This window comes from Chlamydotis macqueenii, chromosome 3, assembly GCF_036417535.1.
Source record: "Chlamydotis macqueenii isolate bChlMac1 chromosome 3, bChlMac1.mat, whole genome shotgun sequence".
NCBI classification, from domain to species: Eukaryota; Metazoa; Chordata; class Aves; order Otidiformes; family Otididae; genus Chlamydotis; species Chlamydotis macqueenii.
Window position 1 is genome coordinate 111,275,587 of NC_141558.1, and position 22,748 is coordinate 111,298,334.

The 22,748-nt window shown below is 41.1% G+C and overlaps 1 protein-coding gene across 2 annotated transcripts in view; it reads left to right on the top strand.

The window, feature by feature from the left end:
- Positions 1-487: 487 nt before the first annotated feature.
- The window catches only part of SYNJ2 (synaptojanin 2), a 68,207-nt gene continuing 45,946 nt past the window's right edge, over positions 488-22,748 (top strand). The window contains exons 1-3 of one of the 2 annotated variants that reach the window (XM_086745935.1): positions 488-860; positions 11,367-11,453; positions 20,798-21,068. In XM_086745935.1, coding sequence (XP_086602061.1) covers positions 740-860; positions 11,367-11,453; positions 20,798-21,068 — 479 coding nt within the window. In that variant the 5' untranslated portion in view covers positions 488-739. Of the gene's footprint in view, positions 861-11,366; positions 11,454-20,797; positions 21,069-22,748 lie in introns of those variants that run through there. The other variant, XM_086745936.1, reaches the window with a different exon arrangement.

Sequence of the window (22,748 nt, forward strand, 5' to 3'; positions counted from 1 at the left end):
CACATGAGGCGGGACGCCGCTTTCTAGGTGCGGCCGAAGCGCCCTGCGGACATGGCGGCGGCCTCACGGCCGGCCGGCCCGCCGCCGCCGTCCCCGCCCCGAGAGCCAGGCCCGGGCGGCCGCTCCCCCCAGGAAGGGGGAAGGAGCGCGGCTTCTCCCGGGGCAAAGCGGCGCCGCAGCGGTCGGTTGGACACCGCCGGCCAGCCCTGGGCGGGCCCGCGGGGGGCTCGACGGCCAGCTCCCCCTCAGCCGCCGCGGCCCGGGCCGGGGTCCGTAGCGCCCCGCCATGCGCGGCAACGCGGCCAGTCGGTCGCGGGCGGTCGCGGCCGGCGCTCCTCCCCTCTCCCGGGGGCAGGGGCGGATGGCGGCGCCTCGTACCTGTCCCGGAGGAGGAGGAGGAGCCGCAGCCGGGGAGCCGGAGGGACAAAGTTAACTGGGAAGTTTACCAGGGACCGTGGGTGGCAAGGGAAAGGCGCAGGCCAGGGACTCCCCGAGGAGGAGGAGGAGGCGGCAGCCGCAGCGGACGGGGAGAAGCGGCAGCCGCGAACTTTCCGCTCCCTTCACCGCTGGGTGACCGGCTCCTAGGGAGGGGAGGCGGCCGCCGCCTTCCTTGTCCCCCTCCCAGGGCGTCCTCCCGTCGAGGAGAAGCGGGCTGCGAGGACTGGAGGCTGCTGGCGGCCTCCCCGCTCCCAGTTCGCCGGCAGCCCCTGCACTTTCCTCCCTGGGGCCGGCGGCTGCCATGGCTCTGAGCAAAGGGCTGCGGCTGCTCTGGAAGCAGGAGCCGGGGCCGAGCGCCCTGCTGGAGGCGCGCACCCGCCAGGACTGCCTGTTGCTGGAGGCCGGCACCGTGGCCGCGCTCAGTAAGTGCCCCAGGGTGGGCCGGGCCGGGCCGGGCGGCTGCCCGCGGGGGAGTCCGCGGCGTGGGGGAGGTGGCGTGTCCGTGGGTGGACACCCCTGGTGCCTCTTGTGGGGCCTGCGCGACTTGGCGTGGCGCCAGCCGATGGGGGTTGCGGGGGAGATGCCCGGGAGGTTTGGGGCGCTCTCCCCCGTGGCGCGGGGGTGAGGAAGGGGGACAGCACAGGCCCGGGCCCAGTGGGGCACTGACCTCGGGGATCTCGCTCACCTCGCGGTAAATCCCGGCCTCCAGCGTGGCTCTCCGGGCCTGCCCGCTTTGCTGCCGGGTTGGGGTGACCCTGCCGTACGTGGAGGGTTGGCCGGCATCTCCTCCGTCTGCTGCTGCAGGCCCCATCCGTGTCTTCTTCTGCGCTGGGTACCTTGAGCCTCTTAACCAGCAGCCGGGGTGGAAGAAGGAGGAGAGGCCACCTGCCTGCCTGGTGGCGGTGGGGTCTTGGTGCTGGGCACCTTTACTGCCCAAGCCTTGTGTTCTACAGCATTGCGCAAGCCTTACAGACTGCAGAGAAGGGTCCAGCTAAAGAGAGGGGGCCCACTGCCTCTTGTAGAAGTTTCTGTTCAGCTACATCAGGTGCCAGCAACCAGCGTGGACGTCCAGTTGACAGTGGAGATTGTTTTGGATGGTTGACTTGAGATTCATGTAATAGAATAGAATGGTTTGGGTTGGAAGGGGCCTTTAAAGGCCATCTAGTCCAACTCCCTTGCAAGGAGCAGGGACATCTCCAACTGGATCAGGTTGCTCAGAGCCCCATCCAACCTCACCTTGAATGTTTCCAGGGATGAGGCATCTACTGCTTTTCTGGGCAACCTGTGTCAGTGCTGCACCACCTTCATTGTAAAAGAATTTCTTCCATATATCTAGTCTAAATCTACTTCCTTCTATTGTAAAACCATTACCCCTCGTCCTATCACGACAGGCCCTGCTGAAGAGTTTTTCCCTGTCTTTCCTGTAGGCTCCCTTTAGGTACTGGAAGGCTGCTATAAGGCCTCCCTGGAGCCTTCTCTTCTCCAGGCTGAACAGCCCCAACTCTCTCAGCCTGTCCTCATAGGAGAGGTGCTCCAGCCCTCTGATCATCGTCATGGCCCTCCTCTGCACTCACTCCAACAGGTCTGCGTCCTTCTTATGTTGGGGGCTCCAGAGCTGGATGCAGTAAAGAAAACTGTGGTGCCATACCTGCCCTTGTTGTTTGCAGTGTGTGTGGTTACTTGAGTGTCTGGCTTTTTGGAGCAGCTTGTCTCACCTGGGGCGGTGGAAGTCATAAACGTGCTCAGGGTTGTCTCATCTTGTGTTTTGATGCTTGCCACCCATGAGTTAATGCAATGGTAATGTTGATGCCGAGACAGAAAAATGAGATGACTGAGAATGCAAGGTGCAAAAAGTAATGCAGGGGAACACATTGTGCTTGTGCTGTGTTCTTAAATTGTTTTCTGTATAATACTAAACTGCTCCTGCAATCGTGCCGCTGTTTGCAGTGTTGTAGAAGTCCATGCTCCAGTAGCTGAAAGGAGAAGAGGAAGTCTTAAACTGTGAACTTCTTGCAGTAAGAACTGTATGTATGTTGTTGTTTGTGCAGTGTCAGTCACAACATCAGCTCAGGATCCAGGCCCACTGAGCTGAATCTTCCATGAAGTATGGTGCCAAGACATCCAGACTAAAATGCTTAGTTTTCAAGGACTAGGGATTTTATGAATGAGGAAAGCCAAAAAGGTCATCAAGTGGCAGCTGATTTTCACCAGAATAGTTATGATAGTGGACAAGTTTTGACCTGTCATGGTAAAGATCTATTATTGCTACGCTAATTTTTTTTTATTATTTTATTGGAATTTTATACAGTGTAATACTTTGGGTGTTCGGTTTCTTGTTAAATTTGTTGGTAATAGTGGATATTAATGTCTTACATTTTTCTAGAGTTGTTTTTTTTTGTCTCAGTTCTCAATGAACTGACAAAGTGAAAAGTCTGATAGTACTGAGCAGCATTTTACTTACTTTCTCTGATTCAAAAACCTTTAGACTTTAAAGCTCTCCATTGAGATCAGTGCAATTTGGTTTGCATTTCGTTATTCTGAAACAAATCAAAAGCAGCTCCACTGCCTAAAGCCAATGTGCACAAATAAAATTGAGACCAGTATTTGTCTAGCCAACCCCAAGCCATTTGTATGACCAGTAGCTGAAAAGATTATTTGCAATCCCACTAATTAAGGGAAGGGCTGATTTATATTTTTCTCCCCCAGTGTTGCTATCCCCCACTTGAATTGCAATAGCCAAACATTATTAGATAACTTATATAGTTTCTCTTAAAATATATGTTTAAAGAATTTTGAAGTAACAATCTCGATAGTGGCTAGTACAAAAGCCTGTTTGCCATGCCTTTTGAAAGTCCAATGTCAACTATTGAGATATCTGTAATCATATATGCGTTGGCATCCGGCCCACTCCATGTTAATAACTTTGTCATTTTATTTCATTTGTTTTCTCTTTTCCTGCCAGGGTTGGTTCCTACATTGTAGGAAAAGCTAGTTTATCCAGTTGAGCCTGTCTAGTTAATTTCTTCTCTTTATGCAGCAAAGGACCAGAAAATGAGGGAAAACCAGCAGTAGGTATTGTGATGGTTAATTTACAAGAATTGTGAAGAGGGTGCCCGGCAGCCAGAGTGGTAACAGAAACAACTTTAATTCTGTTTTGTTTGACTACCCTAATCATAGAATTCTTCAGTGGAACCTCAACATCTTGTGTATGTGTGGTTTCCGCTATACTGGTCTTAGGATTGTGTTCATTTTGGCTTCCCTGTCTAATTTTCCATTTCTAAAATGAAGCTTTTTAGAAAATCAGATACCTCTGGTGAGGTGGAATTATGCATCTGTGCCTTATGCAAACTTCCACACTAAGTAAAAGCAGGTGTATATATACGTGGAGCGCTTCAGTTGTACAGCAGTTGATGCAGTTTTGCAATAACAGCCTCACAACAATGGAACCCTGGAGAGGAGTAATCACGGATGGACAGCGAAGGCCTGTGAGCAAGTTTTAGTCATTGTTCTTTTTCCGTAATTACCAGGTGTCTCTTTGCACTTGAACAGGCATAACAGCTGCATTTTTTGAAAGTTCAATTGCTTCTATAATACTTTAGTACTAGAAGAAAATTAAATATTGAATTTAACCTAGTTCAAATGTCAGAAAGGCGTGAGAATCACCCTAGAAGAAGTGGTGTTACAAGAAAGGAATCTAGAAGACCACACAATTGTGTCTGTGCAGGCCATAAACTTCTGGCAAACTCATAATTCAAATAAACCCTTTCTGATATGTAAACAAAAAAATTGATACTGTCTTGTGAATGGATGACTATACTTTTTTCCTCTCTTGGTATATTATAGAGATCATGATGACAATTTTAGTTGTAAATTGGTTATATTTCAGAATTTCCTTATTGCATATAGACATTTAACACTTTCAACTGGAAAAAATATTTGCACATTTGATATCAGTGGTGGGAAAGTATTATGGAGATCTTTAATTGTCCGAGTTGTCAGCAGTTTGTAAAATGAGCACACTAAGGCTGTAATGAAAATCTAACAAAAGAAACTTTTGGAAAAATCAAGGAATCAAAAATCACAGTGGGAAACCTAGCTACATAACCCCAAAACTCTTAACTTAATCTGTATAGCCATGTAATAGAAACATAACAGTTTTCTATTCTGTCATAAATTCCATAGTATTTTTGAAGATGGGAGTTTTTCTTCCTCTTCTCATGATGTCGCTGTAGGGTGTAGAGTAAAACTCACTGTTTTGAATTTAACAGCAGGTTTTGCAAGAGGCTTTCTTTGCCACTGGCAGCCCTGAAGCTTGAGTGCTCACCAGAAGGATGTGTGACAGCCTGAGACAATTCTTCCAGGAATTCTGTGAGCTAGAACATCAACAATTAGCTTCTATGAGAGAAACTTGCAGTCATGAAGGGTGAAGAAAAATTGTCACTGATTTAGAAGTGTTTGCTTCTCCAAGAGGAGTACAGATACAAATGTTGGGCCTACTTTTAACACCTTACCGTTTTAATGCTGTATAGATTAAGCGAACTGCACAAGGCGGTAAACTGAACTGCACTGAACTGAACTAAAGCTCTCACACTGAAATACAGTAATTTATCTTTAGTATAGCAGGTAATCTCAGTGAAATGATGCAGGAGTGCTCTGCTATTGAAATTCAGCATTAAAAAACTGGTTTTGTAAGGGCAGAGCAAAAGGGTGCACAGAACTTTTTTTTTTTTTTTTTGGTAAGCACTTTGATTCTGGAATTGCCATTATTAAAGGTTGTTTACAAGCTATTACAGTGGATCCTAAATGACCATGGTCTTTTGAAAATACTGAAATTCAGAGCTGAAAAAGTGCACATTTTTGCAAATACAGCTGAAGGTTTTCTTCCAGACTCACCCACAGATCTGGGAAGTAAGCCTTTACTAAGAGTTAAGGGGTGTCTGTGCTCTGTAGAGCAGCTCTGTGCCTCCTCTGCTGCTTCAGTTGCCTGTATGTGTGTGGTTCTCTGATGCAGCTGAGTGAAATCAGGGTGTAGCTTTCCAGGGGGAGGGATGCAAAACCAGGAAGTGGCAGTTATTTACCTAGGTCTCTTATTTTTGTACACAATGCAGTTTCTGTGCTGTACCTACATTCACTGTTTACAAATAGTTTTAGTTTTGTAATTAGGTGCATAAATATGCCACGGAGTGGAGTATGGAAATCAAACATCAATACTTGTGTAAATGGATTGTGAAGGTATTTCTAAGCAGTATACACTATCCAAAACAATGAGCCCTACAGCATAACTGATTTTTATTCTTATGCCAGGATATTTATATAGCTAATCTCTTATTCTGTCTATATTCCTAAGGAGGCAGTAACTCTTTAGCAGGGCCTATTGTTATAGGATGAGGGGTAATGGCTTTAAAATAAAAGGAGGTAGATTCAGGTTAGACATCAGGAAAAAAAAATTTACAGTGAGGGTGGTGGAACACTGGAACACGTTGCCCAGAGAGGTGGTGGATGCCCCATCCCTGGAAACATCCAAGGCCAGGTTGGACGGGGCTCTGAGCAACCTGATGTGGTAGAAGATGTCCCTGCTCCTTGCAGGGCGGTTGAACTAGACATGCCCTTCCAACCCAAACCATTCTATGACTCTATGAAATTAAAAAAAAACTTAAATAATCCAATTACACATTTTTATGATTTTTTTTTTTTTGTAGTTTAGTGGTGTTCGAACTTTTTCTGTTTGTGGATCCGCAGGAAACTTGTAGTGGAAGTAATCCACATAGCAGGAGCCTTGCTTTCCTTGGTTACGCTGGCCACGGGCACTTGCAAAGTATGGTTTCTCAGGCTGAAATTCACTGCTATGGTTTATGGGAACAAGTGTGTATTACAGTTCCTTTGCTGTTGTTGAAATGGAAATCAGGTACACAGAAGAGGGAAGATGTATAGATGTGGGGTGTAGATTACAAGACTTGTTATCTGTGCTAGGAAACTGGTAGTGGTTATGAGATAGGAGTTCTGCTTGGTGGTTTACGTCTGTAGTGACTACAAGTTTCTATGTTAATGTATGTAATCTGTGACAGGAACCACATAAAGATAATGGTCAAGCTGCAGAGAAATGATTTGGGGACTTCCCTTTTATCTTCATCTTCTTGGCTGCCTGCAGACCACGGCACTGGCCAGTAGAAACCTGGTGGTTTTATGAGTCCATTCTTCTTTGGTTGTGAATGAATGCATTCATAGATACACATGCACGTATGAAACATATCCCTCACTAGAAACAGAATGTTCTCCATTTAATATAGAAAGCCAGTGAACTGATCTTTCAAAAATGTCATTTTCATAGTTGTTTGTTGCGTCTTCAACCAGAAATAACACTTTCTAGAAAACTGGTAAATATCTTGCTTAATGACTCTCTTAACTGTAACTCTGACCACAGACCTCTTCCCAGCTCTGTATTGCTTGACCTACAGGGTGTTTCTGATTTGCATAATGCCTGTGTAGCTGAAATTGAATGTGAATGGGAAGATTTCAGTGATGAAAGATAATGAAAATAAATGAAAATACAACAAAGTGCTTTAGATATGTCTGAGGATGACAGAAAACAGAATTTGGAGACAAGTTAATTATCTAAACTCGTATAATACCAGACATTGGATGTATTTCTAGGTAAGATGCTGGCAGGAGTGTGTATGTGTATGCATTTTCTTTTTTCCTCACAAGTTTTGGGGTTTTCTTGTGTATGAAATTTCTGTTTGAGTACAGATTTGCCCTTTCTGGGCAAAATTCACACCTCTTTCTCCAAAATGCTAAGCAACACAAATAAAGGAAACAAGCTACTGAGACCCCATTGCATCAAACCTATGTTTCTAAAAGTACTTAGAAATGCTTCAGAATATATATGTATAGTGGTACCTGCAGCTAAGCAGGTGTCTGTTTCCAGAATCAGGGTTAAGAGTCAGAGGAGAGAGCTAGAATCTGTAACCCAAACCCATACGCTCTTCAAGAGCTTTTTCTTCAGTTTTATCTTTTGGGTTGAATAAAGGAAACTGTGTGTGTCTGGCCAGTTCCCACTAGCCGTTAAATTGAATTTGCAGCTTTTACGAGCAGGAAGTCGCACTTGGATAGACCATGTGGTATATGTAGTTGTGTGTCTTTTCAGGGTGGTTTTCTTTGGCTCTGAAATATTTTACGCATGGAAAAATGTCACTTCTAGTTGAGTTTCTTGTAGCTTAGTTTCACGGAATTATTGTGTGCCTCTTGTTTTGCAAGGTTAAAATTCTGAGCTGATGTACCAACCTTATATGTAATTTACATCAGGAGCTTTTACATAATTAAGAAAAGTGCTTGAGGAGGGCAGGCAGTGTGCAAGTCTCTGAAGCTGTTATAAACACAATATAGGTGCAGTAATTATTGCAGAAGGGTGGATGCTCAATTGTATGCTTAGTGAAAATAAAGATTACTAAGAAGTATTAATGGGAAGCTTTAGTGGAGTTTGGTAATTACTACGTGTACTGTTTTGTTACCTATAGTTGTTATTAAGTTTTAAACAAATGCACTATGTATTTGAAAATTTGACTTGTTCTCTGAGTAGAAAACTTTTTCATGAGTTTCATCAACTTTGGTAGCACTATATATGTATGTATCTCAAGCTGTTTGGCTTGAAAAAGGAAGGATTTTACATGTGAGCACAGTATATTTAAACACCCAGTCCTCGTCCTAAGTTTCAAACAGACCGCTCTCACTGCCTCTACGTTTCAGAATTTTTATGAAAGCCGTTGCAGAATAAAAAAGCCCTGACTTTGGAACATGTCACGTTTAATCATTTTCATGTTACCGGTTAGAAAAGTGCTGTGTCTTTGGACACATCTAGCTGTCGAACGCTGTTGCTAGAACAGTATTTTCAATACTGTTGAAACTTCTCTGATACGGTTTATATTTTCCCTGTTCATCAACAGTCCTTTAGAGTTTCGTAGTAATTTCTCCCTTTAATTCTCTTCTTCATCCAGCAAAGACAGTAGCACATCAGTTAGTTTTGTTCTCTATCTAGTCTCTCTCTCTCTCTGATTTTGGCTCTTGTGTCCTAGCATTATTTGTGAATACTCTAGGAGATGTTTCAGACCAGGTCTTGATGATAGTTATTTGAGTTTTCAATACTAACTTTTACAGATATTTATTTTTAATACTAAGATATGAACTTGGCTCAAGCCCTCTGCAATAATGTCCTTTTAAAGTCACACTTCAGTAATCCTTTCTAGGTATTGCTTTTTGTGATGATTGCTGGGGATTCCTCCTCAGGATTCCTGAGGCTCCTGCCCTGGCCCACACAAAATGGCGGTGGTTGCATTGCATCTCAGGAGTTTGTGCGAGACAGGGGAGTATAATCGGACAGTAGATTTCAAATTCCACCAATATCTGTAACAAAAGGATTTCCCTCCCACCCCCAAAAAAATTTGGTCTCTATGCACTAAAATATTCAGGCTTGTCCGTTTGTGTGACCCACAGGCATAGCTGTGTCTGTTTGCCATGTTCCTTCCCTCTCAGATGATCCACAGGTGAGGTCTTAGAGGCTGCTGTGTCTTCAGAGAGTGTGTGGAGATGTCCAGGAAAGACCACTTTGTCGCTGTTTTGGTTTTTGAGTCTAAGTTGCTTCACGGAGCAAAATGAACCCTACAATAAATAACAGAATCTGCCATGTGGTAGAAGTTACTGGCAAGTTGTCAGCCAGCCAAAAAGAGTGGCAAAGCTGCCCAGAGTCCTCCTGGAGCTTCATGTTCGGAGCCTGCTTCTCCCTTCCAGGCAGCTCTGCTGGTACGGATGCCCTGACTGATGCTACTGTGCAGGCAAGTGGCCTGCCCAGAGTGACGGGGTGTTTCTGTACCAGTTCTGGCAAAACACAGCTATTTGTCTGTCTATTTGGAAGAGCCTCGTGCCAGGAGCCGGGGCCAGGAACAGGAGCCATGTGATGCCGCTGGGAAACTTTGGTGGCTTCTGTACATGCCAGTGTCAGGTGCTTCTTGTCGTGAGCGGCATCAGTTGTGTGTTGCTTATTTCTGCACTGAAATAAATTCCATTCTTTTGGATCATGCTCTCACCAGACACTTTAACAGCCAGCTTTCCAACCCATAATTCTATTTTGAAGAGTATTACTGTGCTTTCAAGATGTCTTTTAGATGTTTTCAGGTTGTGCCTAGCCTGCAAGCTCCTGCATCAATCTGAGATCTGAATCTCTTGCTGTTTCTGTTCTCTATTTCTTCTTAGAGGTGGAGTATTTGGAGCAAGAATTTTGTAGGTAGTTTTTCCTTTTTATTTTAAAGGGAATGAAGATAAGGTTTTAAGGCAGAGAACAGATTTAAGAAAAAAAGTATGTTGTTGCTGCTTTTTTCTAGTGAAGGTGCCATGGAAAGTGAAACATCACTTTATAATTTTTTTTTTAATAAAACATTATTCTAGTTTATCTAAAGTGTTTTTGTTCTTTTGAAGTGCCAGACATCTGAGCTTCCAGAGTCTCGGCTCTTAAGAGGTGCTGATACTGAATATTTAAATCGTTACTGTCCAGAGGTCTGCCTTACCCAGTAAAAATCTCTTTATCTTCTTTCTGTTGCTTATGTTTTTTTTCACTGGTGTGTGTGGTATCAATGTTTTACTAGTTTCTATAATTTACTCAGTGTTTGTAAGAAAGCAAAATAGATAACTTGTGAAAGTCTGAAGTAAAAAATAAAATTAGGAAAAAAATTAACAAGTCTTCTCTATTTGTCATAAATGTAACAAGTGAGACAAATGTGTTTTGGTTTCCTTTGCGGCTTGCCTCTACTAAGGACTCCACAGAATTGTGCAAGTGGAAGTGTTCTTCCTTTCACCTCAAAATGTCAGCGATATATGAGATATTTATTTGTTTTCCTTGCTTCTGAGCTACTTGCTTCTTGAGGTTTATAAAGAGAAGTCTCTTACTTTTCTGTCCTGTCATCCATTGCAGGCAGTTCAGTTTGTCCTTTTTATGCCCAGAGGTTTCTGGTTTTTTTTAACTGCTCAAGTTTGTTAGGAGCGTAATGTTCTGAAGTATTTGCTAACCTCTGAAAGGACCGTGTTGCTGTTTATTTGTGGTTTGAGAAGTAAATGGGCATTTGAGGGTCACAGCCTGTTTTCCCCATTCATGAGACTGACCTTGCTCCTCCTTGGGAAATACATACAAAACACAGACTTACTCATTCAGGAAGTGCTTTGGGTTTACTTTGAAGTAGCCAGTGACAAGTTTGAGCTGTGTTCTGGCTTAATATCTAAATGTTTAGAGTGAGTTGTTGCAGAAATATACAAATCTAACATCAGCATCTTTACTTCTATTTATTTATTTTATACAGCTAATTCTTACTTACTAAAATATAAGTTTAATTCCTCTTTAAATCAACATCTGATGTGTCTACATCAAATTGTTCTCTTGCATAAAAATATTCTGATTCTGTCTGAAATGAGACTGAGAATCTGGAAACACTTCCATATTCTGGAAGACACTTCCAAATGTTTTGAAAATAACTTATTTTTGCATGTTAAGAGAAGATATATTATATTTTAGCTTATAGACAGAGAAATTATTATTTTTGTTCTTATTTTAGAATGGTGTAGAGTTTACATGAGCCTGCATATTCCTTTACTTATTCTGAAACTGATGTGGCATCTATACCATAGAATAAGAACATTAGTAATGATCACGTTGTTTGGAAAGGTAGTCGGTGCCCCTCTTTCTTCTCAGGTGGTGTGTGGAGTGGCTACGCATTTCTGTCCAATCGCTTTTTAATCACTATTCTTACAGCATTTTAACCCTACCCTTGTACAGTAGTTTAGGTTAGTGAGTGAAATCAACTGGGAAGCATTGGTGTAGGCTGTAACAATCTGAAAATTTGATGAAGGCTGGAAAACTAAGTTTTACTGCCTTTTGTTTTGTTTTTCAGCTCCAGAAGAAAAGGATGCAATTAAAGGACAATATGAAAAACTCACGGATGCTTACGGTTGCTTAGGAGAGCTTCAGCTTAAATGTGGTAAGTGACCATCTGTATGACTGAGATTATAAAATGCCCAGACAATGCCAAACAGCAACAGAAAGTGACTAAAGTTGTCTTATTCCTTAACTTAGGAAAGCTAATGGCACCTTGTTATGTTCAGTCTGGTAAAGATCTATTTCTTTTTCTATACTGTGCCAAAAGCATACTGCTAAGTGATAGTCTAAGAATTTTGGATTTTTTCTAACTTTTGTTTTGTCTAACATTCTTAGCTGAAGATAATTGTCTTTTTTTTTTTTTTTTTTCTTTCCTATCACACTTGGCCAAGGCAAACTATCATAGAAGCATAGAATGGTTTGAATTGGAAGGGACCTTAAAGATCATCTAGTTCCAACCACCCTGCATGAAGGAGGGACGTCTTTCACTAGACCGAGTCACTCAAAGCTCTGTCTAGCCTGGCTTTGAACACTTCCAGGAATGGGGCATCCACGGCTTTTCTAGGCAACCTGTTCCAGTGCCTCACCATCCTCACAGGAAAGAATTTATTCCTGTGTCTAATCTAAATCTGCCCTCTTCCAGTTGAAAGCCATTACATCTTGTCCTTCCCCTTGTCAAAAGTCCCTCTCCAGCTTTCCTGTAGGCCCCCTTCAGGTACTGGAAGACCGCTATCAGGTCTCCCCGGAGCCTCCTCTTCTCCGGGCTGAACACCTCCAACTCTCTCAGCCTGTCCTCATAGGAGAGGTGCTCCAGCCCTGTGATTGTCTTTGTGGCCTCCTCTGAACACGTCCATGCTCCTCCAGAGCTGGACGCAGTCGTCCAGGTGAGGGTCTTACTTTTTCTGAAGGATGATGTTTAAATAGTGATTAATCATGTTATCTGAGACTGCGGTGCTACACATTCCCAGTCCTTGCTATAATGCCTAATTGCTTTTAGTTGGGTAATTCACATGGAGAAGGATTTGCAGAAGCAGGCCTTTAACTTCAACTAGTATAGGAAGGAATATTTATTGTCATTGCTGTAAATTTCTGTACAGTTTGAGAATCTCGATTTAGCAAAGAACTTGCTATTACACTGCCTGCAGGAATGTTAATGGAAATAGCATGTTTTAGGAAAAGAACTGCAGTCATTGATTTGAAGATAATAGCACCTTACACAGCAGACTTCAAGTTCACTGATGAAAGAGATGCGTTAAACAAAACACACTATATGCCTTGTTCCTGTGGCCTTCTTACAGTAAGCCTTAATTTTGACTTGGAGGAATGACAAGACTGTTTTCCATGTAACTTAGTGCTTGGTCAAGGAATCTGCCAAAGGCAGTGGTGATGTGAGCGCTGGTGTATTTCAGACCAGTAGATATAACAGTATCTTGAGTAATATGGCTTGAGATTGATCTGAAGAGGCAACCTCAATCTGAAAGATTTCTGTGTCATAATTTAAAACTGTAGGCCCATCTAGTCTTTTTTTAATGAGTGTGGCTTTTTGTTTGTTTTGTTTCTTGTGGAGTTAATTAGGCATTTCTGTGGAGATTAATATCAGTTTGTTAATGTAATTAAAAATGGAGGGCGTGTGACTAGTTTTTCTTGGCACTTGGACCTATTTTTCTTCATAGAAGTCTAATGAATCCTGTTATAATAGTAAAGGAGTGTAGCTATTGAATTCAAACTCTTCAAGTTACAGATCAGGGTAGTTTCCTGTACATAATGGGAACTAAATAGATCTGATTTTAGTCTTCATATTAAAAGGTGAATGATTTCTAGTGGGATATTAAATGTTCTCAGCCTTATTTTTTCTCTTTTCTCCTTTTATTTCTGTGTTTCCCATGTCCTTACTTCTTTTTGAACAACACCTGCTGAACTTTAGTGCCCTTAAGGTATGAGGTGTTTCCTCTCCGAGCTTTGTCACTGCACCTCTGTCTTGTTCTAGCATTAAATTACAAGTCCTGGTACATGACTTCCTCTGAAAAGGACTGTTAAAAAAATTTATTGGTAATTGGATAAAAAAGTTAACTACTGGAGGCAAACTTCTGATTGTGATTGAGTGAAAAGTCAGGAGAGTCATGCTGTAATGGTAAGCAAAGGTAAGCAAACATTTTCTGCTGCTGAACATGTTTAAAAAAAGCAAAGATTGCATGCCATCTCACCATTCAAAAGGTAGCCCAGTTTTTTTTTCACAGCCTTAGTTAGATCTTCCATCTTACATATAAGTTCCATCCCTTTAGCTATTGCTTATATGAAAGATTGACACAGGAATGCAATGTAATTTTTTTTTTTTTTTTTTTTTTTTTTGTATAATGTATTCTAGCAGCTGCAAACAAGGGCATAATAGGCCAGCTCTTCACTGAGCATCAGTGATCACGTAGGTTTTCTTCAGGAGTGTCAGTATTTTCTTCTTACTACTGGAAACCTGCAGACCATAAGTACGGACTTAACTGAAAATATTTGTGAAAGTACATTCCACTGGGGTATTAAAAGAGTTTATCTGTAGAGCAGAAGGGGAACCTTTTTTTCAGGACGTGAAAGATGTCTCTTAGCACTTCAATTAATCTGTAAATATCGCTACTTAGGAATGCAAATAAATTACATTGTCTGCCTGCCAAAGTAGATTGTGCTTTTCACAAGAAAGTAGATGAAATATGTGAAACTGACTCACAAAGTTAATGTTTCCCACCAGTAATAACATTCACTTCTATGTACTTATGTCTCTTAACATGACTAAGTTCTTCTGCTTCCTCTTGTGAGATGGATGGCAGCAGAATGAATTGTACAGTGTTTCTGAGCTGTACTGCAGCCGAGATTTTGCTGCCAAAGAAGATCTAGCAAATACATCTTAAGCAAAGTGTTAAAAGACCGGGCTCTGCAGTGTTTGGTTCAGACCTGATGTCAGGATGAGGTGTATATATAAGGTAGTATTTTGACACCGTCATCACTTAGGTTGTTTAGTTTAATACGGCTGCTGTATTTGGAGAGGCCTTCTGAATTAATTTGAGTGTGTATACTCTTACTCTTGCACATATGCAATGTGTAGTTGAAAGAAGGAAGTTTCAAAGGCAAAAAAGGATGACTAAGTATCTTTCTTTAATTTTGAACATTTCCTAGTATGTAATTGTGTTTAGAAGAGGGAGAAAGTATCTTTGAGACTAAAAATGTAGTTTGGAAAATCTTGATACTTTTCATCATTCTGCTATAGATTTCCTCAGAGATTTTCAGCTAGATGGTTAGAATCTGCTCTTCTGCTGTCATCTGTTGCTAATTTTGAAGGCAGATGAGAGGCAAAAACACCTTGCGTATTGTTTTTCAGTGGAAGTGAAGTGGAGCTATGCGTGGAGATAGAACAGGCTGAGGGAACATGAGACAATGGCATGACTATGTTGGAATGGAGAAAGAGCAAAAACTGGAGGAAATTAATTTTTAAAAGGAAAAGGCAGTATTGAGTGAAACATTTACAGTTAAGAAGGACAGAATAAGAATTGAATATTGCCTCCTTTTCACTGCAGCTCATAATAAGTGACTCTGAAGTCATCCCATAAACTGCAGGGGAGAAAATTGCCTTGAGTCATGTAGACAGGTTAAATACAGAAACTACAGCTTATTATTGTAGAGTGTGACGTACGAGAACTTGGTTTCCTGTTCAACTTGGATTAAGGCAGTTAGTTTCACAAGAGCTTTTGAAAAAATGTTTGCAAGTTATTTTCGTCTTGTTTCTATGCCAAATATTCTCTATCCTGTGCCTCCTTTGTGCAACCTGATGAAAGGGCATTCAGCGCATACTGCTGTGAGTGAAAGAATTATTACATTTCTTAAAATGTGTTCTTTATAGACAGTTGTGGTAATTTATAGCTGTAATGGAGCAAAATAATGATGCATGAACATTTATATGGTTATGATGCATGAACATTTATACCCATCTGTCTGAGATCAAAATTTGGTCCACAAGCTTTGAAAGATTTGGGTTTTTTTCTCTTTAGTACTGTAGGTGGGTCTTACTTTTTCATAGATGTGTTGCTGTAGAAAGCATGACCAATAAGGAACACTTCACTTCTTGCTCTAAAATGGTTTCAGAGATTTCTGTAAAACATTCCAGATTACATCCTGAGGAAATGAGGGATATTTGCACAGGTATGATCATCAGTTGCAGTTCTTATGTTCCTAAATCACTTTAATCTATGTGTAAATTTTAGAAAGGCTAATATGAAGCAGGATTGCACATTAAACAACTTGTAAGTTGTTTTTTGTTGTTGTTGGTTTTTTTTTTGTTGTTTTTTTTAAAGTCATTTTCCAAAGTAGGGAATCTGGTAAATAGTCCGCAGCTGATGTGGTTGTTGGTGCAAAGTGAAGTGTAAGAGCCGGACCTGGAGCCTTGACTACTTCACAGGAAAAAGTTCTCAATTTTTTGGGGTTGCTTTTAATTGGCCTTAGTGCTGGCCCCATTCATCATGCACTTTGTGGTTGTCAGTTGAATATAACATGCTATATACTACTGTACTGCACATGAAATCAAGGGAAAATTACTATAATTTTTCCACCCAATGTACTTCCATTAATTACTTTTTTTTTTTTAATAGGACCTGTTGGGCTCCTGTTTCAAGAAATAAGACTGGAGCTTGACCTGTCCCCTACTCCAGATATGCAGTGAGCTCCTGAGAGCAGGGAGCCTCCGTAGACTGGCTGCAGTGGTAGTACTGGTAGGGCCACTGACTTTAGGGAATTTGATTTTGTGTTAATTCTCCCTTTAATCTTGAGGATAGACTGCCAGCATTTTAAAACTCAGCTTCCTGACTTTTTTGAGCTTACACATAAGTGGTGACTGCTCATTTCACGGCTTTAGTATTTTTTTTTTTCCAAGGAGCAGTATTTTAATGTAACTACAGAATTGGAAATGGTAGTGAGCTGCAGCTTTGAAAATTAGGGCTGCAGGGATTAATGGAATAGTCTCGACTGTTTTAAGGGGAAATACCTTCTAGCTTTAAGGAATGTCTGGGTGTCTCATTTCAATCTGTTTCATTAAAGTTGTGATGTTTTCACAGTTTGCTCAGCAAAACCAATTTAATTTTTTAAAATCCTCTCTTTCTTGTGCCATGGCCTCACAAATCCACCTACTATAGGAAATTGTATGTTGTGTTGATAGCAGGATTTTGTTGTTGTTGTTGATTGGGTTTGTTTTTTTTTTTTTAATTTTTGGGTCATGTGGGTGTAGTAAACCAGGAATGCAACTTCTTGCATTCTTTTGTGAGATTTACTGGATAATAAAAATGAATTATTTAGGAACTAAAAGAACTTCTCAGTAAATTCTTGTCAGCTAAAAATGATATTTTCCTTGCAATGAGTGAACAATTACTGAATAGCTTAGTATCTGCAATTTTTAGAAATGGAGAAATTTGATTTTAATTTTGATTTTTATAAAAATTGCTTTCTCCAATAGTAGCAACCATCCTAATTGAACGAATTTCTACCCTTAAATTTAAGTGAATTTAGGCAGGGTTGTGGTTGATACAGCTGTTTTCATGTTAAGTATCTATTTTCAACAGGAAAGATTATGGCTTGTTGACATTTATGTACCAGAAAAGAAACCACATTGACTTTTTAAAGTTTAAATTTAGAAGTAAATGGACTGATTTTTTTTTTGCTTTAATGTGTCCATAATAATAATCAGACTTGCAGTGACTGGCAAATAAGCAGAAGCATTTCTCCTGTGGCTGGTAATGTTAGGTTTCTGCCATATTAGGTACTATTTGGATATGTAATGCTTTTGTTTTATTCGTTGGAATAGCATTTTCAATCTGACAAAATGCCAAAGTGAAAGCATGACTGACGGGGAAACAGTGTGAGAGAAGAGGTTTGGGTTTGAAAGAAGAGAATCCCAGAGATAAGTTAGTTTTACTGGCAAAGAAGGAAAGATGTGGAAAGCTTTGTTTCATTGTATATAGCTGTATAGCATAGTGGGGGGTAATTTCTTAAACCTTAATGGAGGATGATTAAAAGATGAATAGCAGAATAGTGTTTTGGTAGCATTAATTTTGCTGCGTGAGGTTCTAAAAGGGTGAAAGGCTGACGGGAGCCCTACCTCTGCTCAGGACCCAGTGGCTACATCTGTGCTGTGAGTAAAAATGGGGCAGAGCACAGGCTTGAGCGCTGTCAAAAGGGTAATGTGATTAGTTTGCTCCCTGTGCCAAAAGCAGCATGCACATTGGACAAGAATCTTCCTCACCTCACAGTGCGGTGATAGCATAGAGCTGATTCCTAGGAACACTGCTAAATACCACCTGGGATGAAGGTGATACCAGGGGATGAGGCTTGGGACTTTTCTCCAAGTTACGGAGTCAGAGAGATTTGTGTTAAGCTGAGGCTGTGTTGTTGTAGGGATTTCTGCATTCTAGCTGTTCTGTAGTGTATCCGGAGTTATTTAAGCAAATCAGAGAGATTAGAGTTGATCTGAAGGCCACCTCAGCTCATAGAGCAGTCTAGGAGGACAAAGCAGGCTAGCTTTATCATAGCTTAAATCTGTCTTCTTTCTTCCTTTTTCTCTAATTTTCTGGGCTGTGTGAACTCCTTTGCCATCCTGTCTCTGTTTAAAGGCATAATAAAAAGTGCATGAAGGATGAAGTCTGCTCCATAATTTGGAGTACTGTAAGGAGACTTACACTGCATATATAGAATCATAGAATGGTTTGGGTCGGAAGGGACCTTTAAAAATCATCTAGCTCTGCCATAAGCAGGAACATCTTTTGCTAGGTCATGTTACTCAAAACCCCATCCAATCTGACCTTGAACACTTCCAGGGATTGGCTATCCACAGCTTCTCTGGGCAATCTGTTCCAGTGTCTCACCACTCTTGTTGTAAAAAATTTCTTCCTTATGTCCAATCTAAACCTACCCTCTTTCAGTTTAAAACCATTGCCCTTTGTCCTGTCACTACAGGCCCTAGTAAAATATCTGTCTCCGTCTTTCTTATAAGCTCCCTTTATGCATTGAAAGGTTGCAATAAGGTCTCCCCAGAGCAATCTCTTTCCCAGGCTTAACAACCCCAGCTCTTGTCATGTGTGGTTACTGCATAGTGGCAGGAAAGCGTGTTACAGCTTCAGAAAGCTATCGATCTCCTGATGCTTCAGGGACAAAGCGGTAGCTGCTTAGCTGTGATGGCTATTTTTGAGCTCGTTAGCTAGTCATTTAGGGGGAGTAGAGATGCTGGATGTCTCCATGTGTAGATGTGTCTCCGGTTTTGGGGGTTAGTGGTGGAGATAGTAAAAAGAGTCTAGAGTCTCTGCTAAGGGACAGCAAGTTTCTAGGTAAGGCAAAAACTGTGTGGTTTTGATTGGCTTTTCTGTCATGCTTTACTCCTACTCATTGCCTTCTTAAACTAAAGAATTACTTTCCACCGGTTACAAGCTCCTCAAAGGGCAGAACCACAGGTAACAAGACCACTATTATTAAATATTTGTTCTCTTTGGCTGTTTTGATGTTGACTTTCTAATTCAATCTTTTCTGAACCCTCTGGGAAAGTTTAAGGTCACTGAAGCCAATGAAAGTGTTTTTATTCTTTGTCTAGGCATCCCAGCCAGACAACTCTCCAAGTCTGTCACCACTGGTTTTCTGCCCCTGAAGCTGATAGATAGAAAGGCATATTAACATTGTTTCTTGTCGTAGTTCAGCCCCGATCCGGACTACAGAAGCTACCACCTTAGGCCCCCCTCACTAAACAAAACCAGAACATTTCTATACATTGCTTCCAAATTCTCATGAGTGAAGTTTACTTTGAGCTGATCAGTTTTGCATGATTTCAGCAAAGTCACAAAAGCTGTTAGCTATCCTGAGAGACAGCTAACTCCTCCTAATCCTTTCTGGATTTACTATTTAGTCAGGTATGAACTACCATGGTGATAACTGATGTATCTCCTACTCTTAATCCTTTATAATTATGCACACTCATGTGCAAAGGAGGAATAAACTGTCAGGCTTTATGTATTTCTAACCCTCCACTACAGTGTCATCTAGAAAAGTACAGCAGACATACTTCTTAAAAACACTCAAGAAGGAGAACACAGCATACCCTTGTTATAGCAAGAAATGTGATGAACAGAGCTTTTTAGTGAACACCACGTACGCTGGCCTTTATGCAAAACTGGAGTCAGCAGAACAGAATGAATAAGATCTGATCTCCTACCTTGTCCTGCCATTCCAGTCCCACGTGCCTACGCAAATATTCTAGCCCTGCTGAAACCCCTCCTCACTCAAGTTTCTGTGGCCGACCTGCAGTCTGGAAGCAAGGACTCCTCTGCTGGTGTTTCAGAAAAAAAAAAATAAATAGTTGTTTTGTGAGAGTCGGTCTGCATTTTCGGACAGTGGGCCACCGTGGAGGGTTGAAGAGTGGTCCTACAAAGTGTTCCCTTTTGCTGTCTGAAACCATACTGTCCCAGATTGTCACTGTGCCCTTAGCTAATTAGCTTGCTCTTGGCAGGTCAGCAGTTGTTTCTGCTATGCTAGAGCAATAAATCTTGGCTCACTTCCACCTTTTCTTACTAACTGGAGTAAATAGGATAACATTGTCTCCCTTAGAGGCCAATTTAAGTGAATCAGACAGTTTCTTCCTAGCAAAACCAGTGTTTTCAGGACAATTGCTCTACTGTTTGTTGATGACTTTATCATTTTAGAGAGAATGAGCGGAGGTTGAAATCCTACTGTATATGAGAGATCTGGTTACAGTGGTGTTCTCAAGCTTCAAAATTTGTCTCTTAGTTCTGGGGCCTTGGAAGTTCTGCTGCTTCATGATTTCGCACTTTGCTTCACAGCCATGACAGCAGGAATTCTTTTTAGTGATAGTTAAAGTTGTCATCTAATCATGTATGCTCTTTTATGGCATAAAAAGCAAAATCTCAAGAATTGGTAATACTGAAACTTTCTGAATGGCTGAACACATCTGAAGCCAGTAAGAAATCTGAATGCTTCGTATTCGTAAGATTCAAAAGTCAGCTGAAAAATCTGTAGTGAAGAATACACTTCGTCTCATAAATGACCAATCTTTTACCTTTCCTTTCAATCAAATCTGGTGAAAACTGTATGTTCTCTAGAGTGGTGAAATTTGATTTTTGAGTAGTGTCCAAACACCAAGCTCATTGCTGTTCATAAAGTAAGTGGGGAAAAACACATCCTGATGCAGCAAAGGATGAGAATGTATAAGTATTGTGGAATATTATGCAATTGCACTCACTTACCTGCAGTCGAAAGGAGTTCCGAAATGCGAACGAATGTAGGCCATGTGCATGTTTTCTTCTAAAGCAAAGATAGTGGCCTCTGCTGGAGCCCTGCCAGCATTGCAGATGACAGAGCTGATGTGAAATGACATAGCCTGTGGCCACCTATAACCCTTTGTAACTGTCTGTCACCTTCTAGGTAACACTCGACTGCACTTTCTGGTCCTGGTGACAGGCTGTACGTCGGTGGGAAAAATCCTGGATGCTGAAGTTTACAAAATTACTGCAACAGATTTCTGTCCTCTCCAGGAAGAAACCAAGGAAGAGGAGCGTGTTACTACATTGAAGAAAATACTGAACTCTGGGATGTTCTATTTCTCCTGGCCTAATGCAGGCTCAAACTTTGACCTGACTGTGAGGGCTCAGAAGCAGGGTGATAACCACTATGAATCTGGTAACTCGTTCTTCTGGTTAGTACTGCATGTTATACCAAAGTCTTCTGTCATCCCCACCCGTATCCTATGGGTCAAACATTCTCAGAAGAAAATGAACATAAGCATTTCAGGTGCACCTCCTTTCATTGTCGTGTCATTTTACAGGGCATGTGGTGTTAGTGAATTCATGGTAAACCCTGGGTCAAACAAGTAACTTCTGTTTAATTAAAATTAATCTGATAGTGAAATGCGGTTCTAAGAAGTGGATATTTTGTGTTTCTAAGAAGGAAACACAAGGTGTATTGCTCACACTACAGAAACATGCCTCTATATGTCATGAATAGTTTCTCCTGCAGTTCTTTTTAATAATTTACTTTAAAAGTTATCTAATAGAAACCTGGACTTGAACTGTTCATAAATCCCGTCATCTGTGCTGCAGTATGTTCTGTTTCTTAAAGGTGTATGTGTTTAAAATCTGTAGTTTAGTGTTTCAATAATGTGCCCTAGTTTTTGTGTTGAAAACATCAATATTAATGTTTGCAGCTCAGTGTAAATGTGTGTTGCACAGAAGGAAACTCTGTGATACGCTGGCCTGTATTTCTTACTTTCTTGAGCTTATGAAGCAAAGAAAAAGTATTTCTTGTTGTGTAAGTACTGGTTGAGTGGAAAGGAAAACACAGGATTGCTGGGGTTTTGTCTTCCCTAGGTGGGTTCACCATTGATGTAATTCAGTTTGTTTGCTTTGCAAGTTCTGGCAGAATGCTTGAATTCCTATACCCTCTTTTTTTTTCTTTTAAAACAAAAAGATAGTCACACAGGAAGCATAGCTATACTGGAAATAAATGAGGGCTATATGATGTACATGGAAAATAACTGGCAGAGTTACAAGTGAGTGTGCTGCTAGAATGTGTGATAAGTCTTGCGGGCCAAAGTAGGTGAATATTAAATAAGCAAAAAAGTTCATAATGGATGATAAATAAACACGAGAGAGCAGTTCATTCAGGCTAAGTAATCTTTTTAGCTATGACTACATAAGATGTAGTGTTTTGGGTTTAATTCAGAAGAGAGATAGAGAAAACTGTGCTAATTATGCATCCCTCTCAAAAAGCTCTGCAGGTATATCAAGTTAGACACGTGGCACAAACGAACTGTGTTCCAGTGATGAAACTCTTAAGGTGGAAGTATCCCTTAATAAAGAAAGAACCTTTTAAGAAACTCTTTTTACCTGAATTGTCTTTTGAAACTTTTCTTCTTGGAAGATAAGTATTTGAACTTTCCTTCTTTGCTGCTTTTGGCTAATCTAGAAGTAGCACTTGAAGAGGTTCCCTTCTCCTTCGTGTTGTAGAACAGGGATGAGTGGTGACAACATCATATTTAGGGCAAAAAGATGTTCCAAAGAAAATTTATCTTGAGGGAATTATGTGATATGGGACATTTCAGACCAAACAATAAATTCTTGAGAAAATTAAACAATGAGATAAATAGTTACATGATGAAAAGTAACAGATGACCGTAGTTTTAAGCAACACAAACTGCATGTTAAATGAACTGCAACAACAAAAAATTCTACTGGAATTTGTCTGAGTGAGGACTTCCTCTATGAGTAGACCTAGGAGAAGGAGGTGGAAGAGATACTGAAAATTGTTTCAGAGCAGCTTTTCTTCAGTTACATATTTAATTTTAAAATGTAAGAATGACTTGCATCTTTTTCAGAGA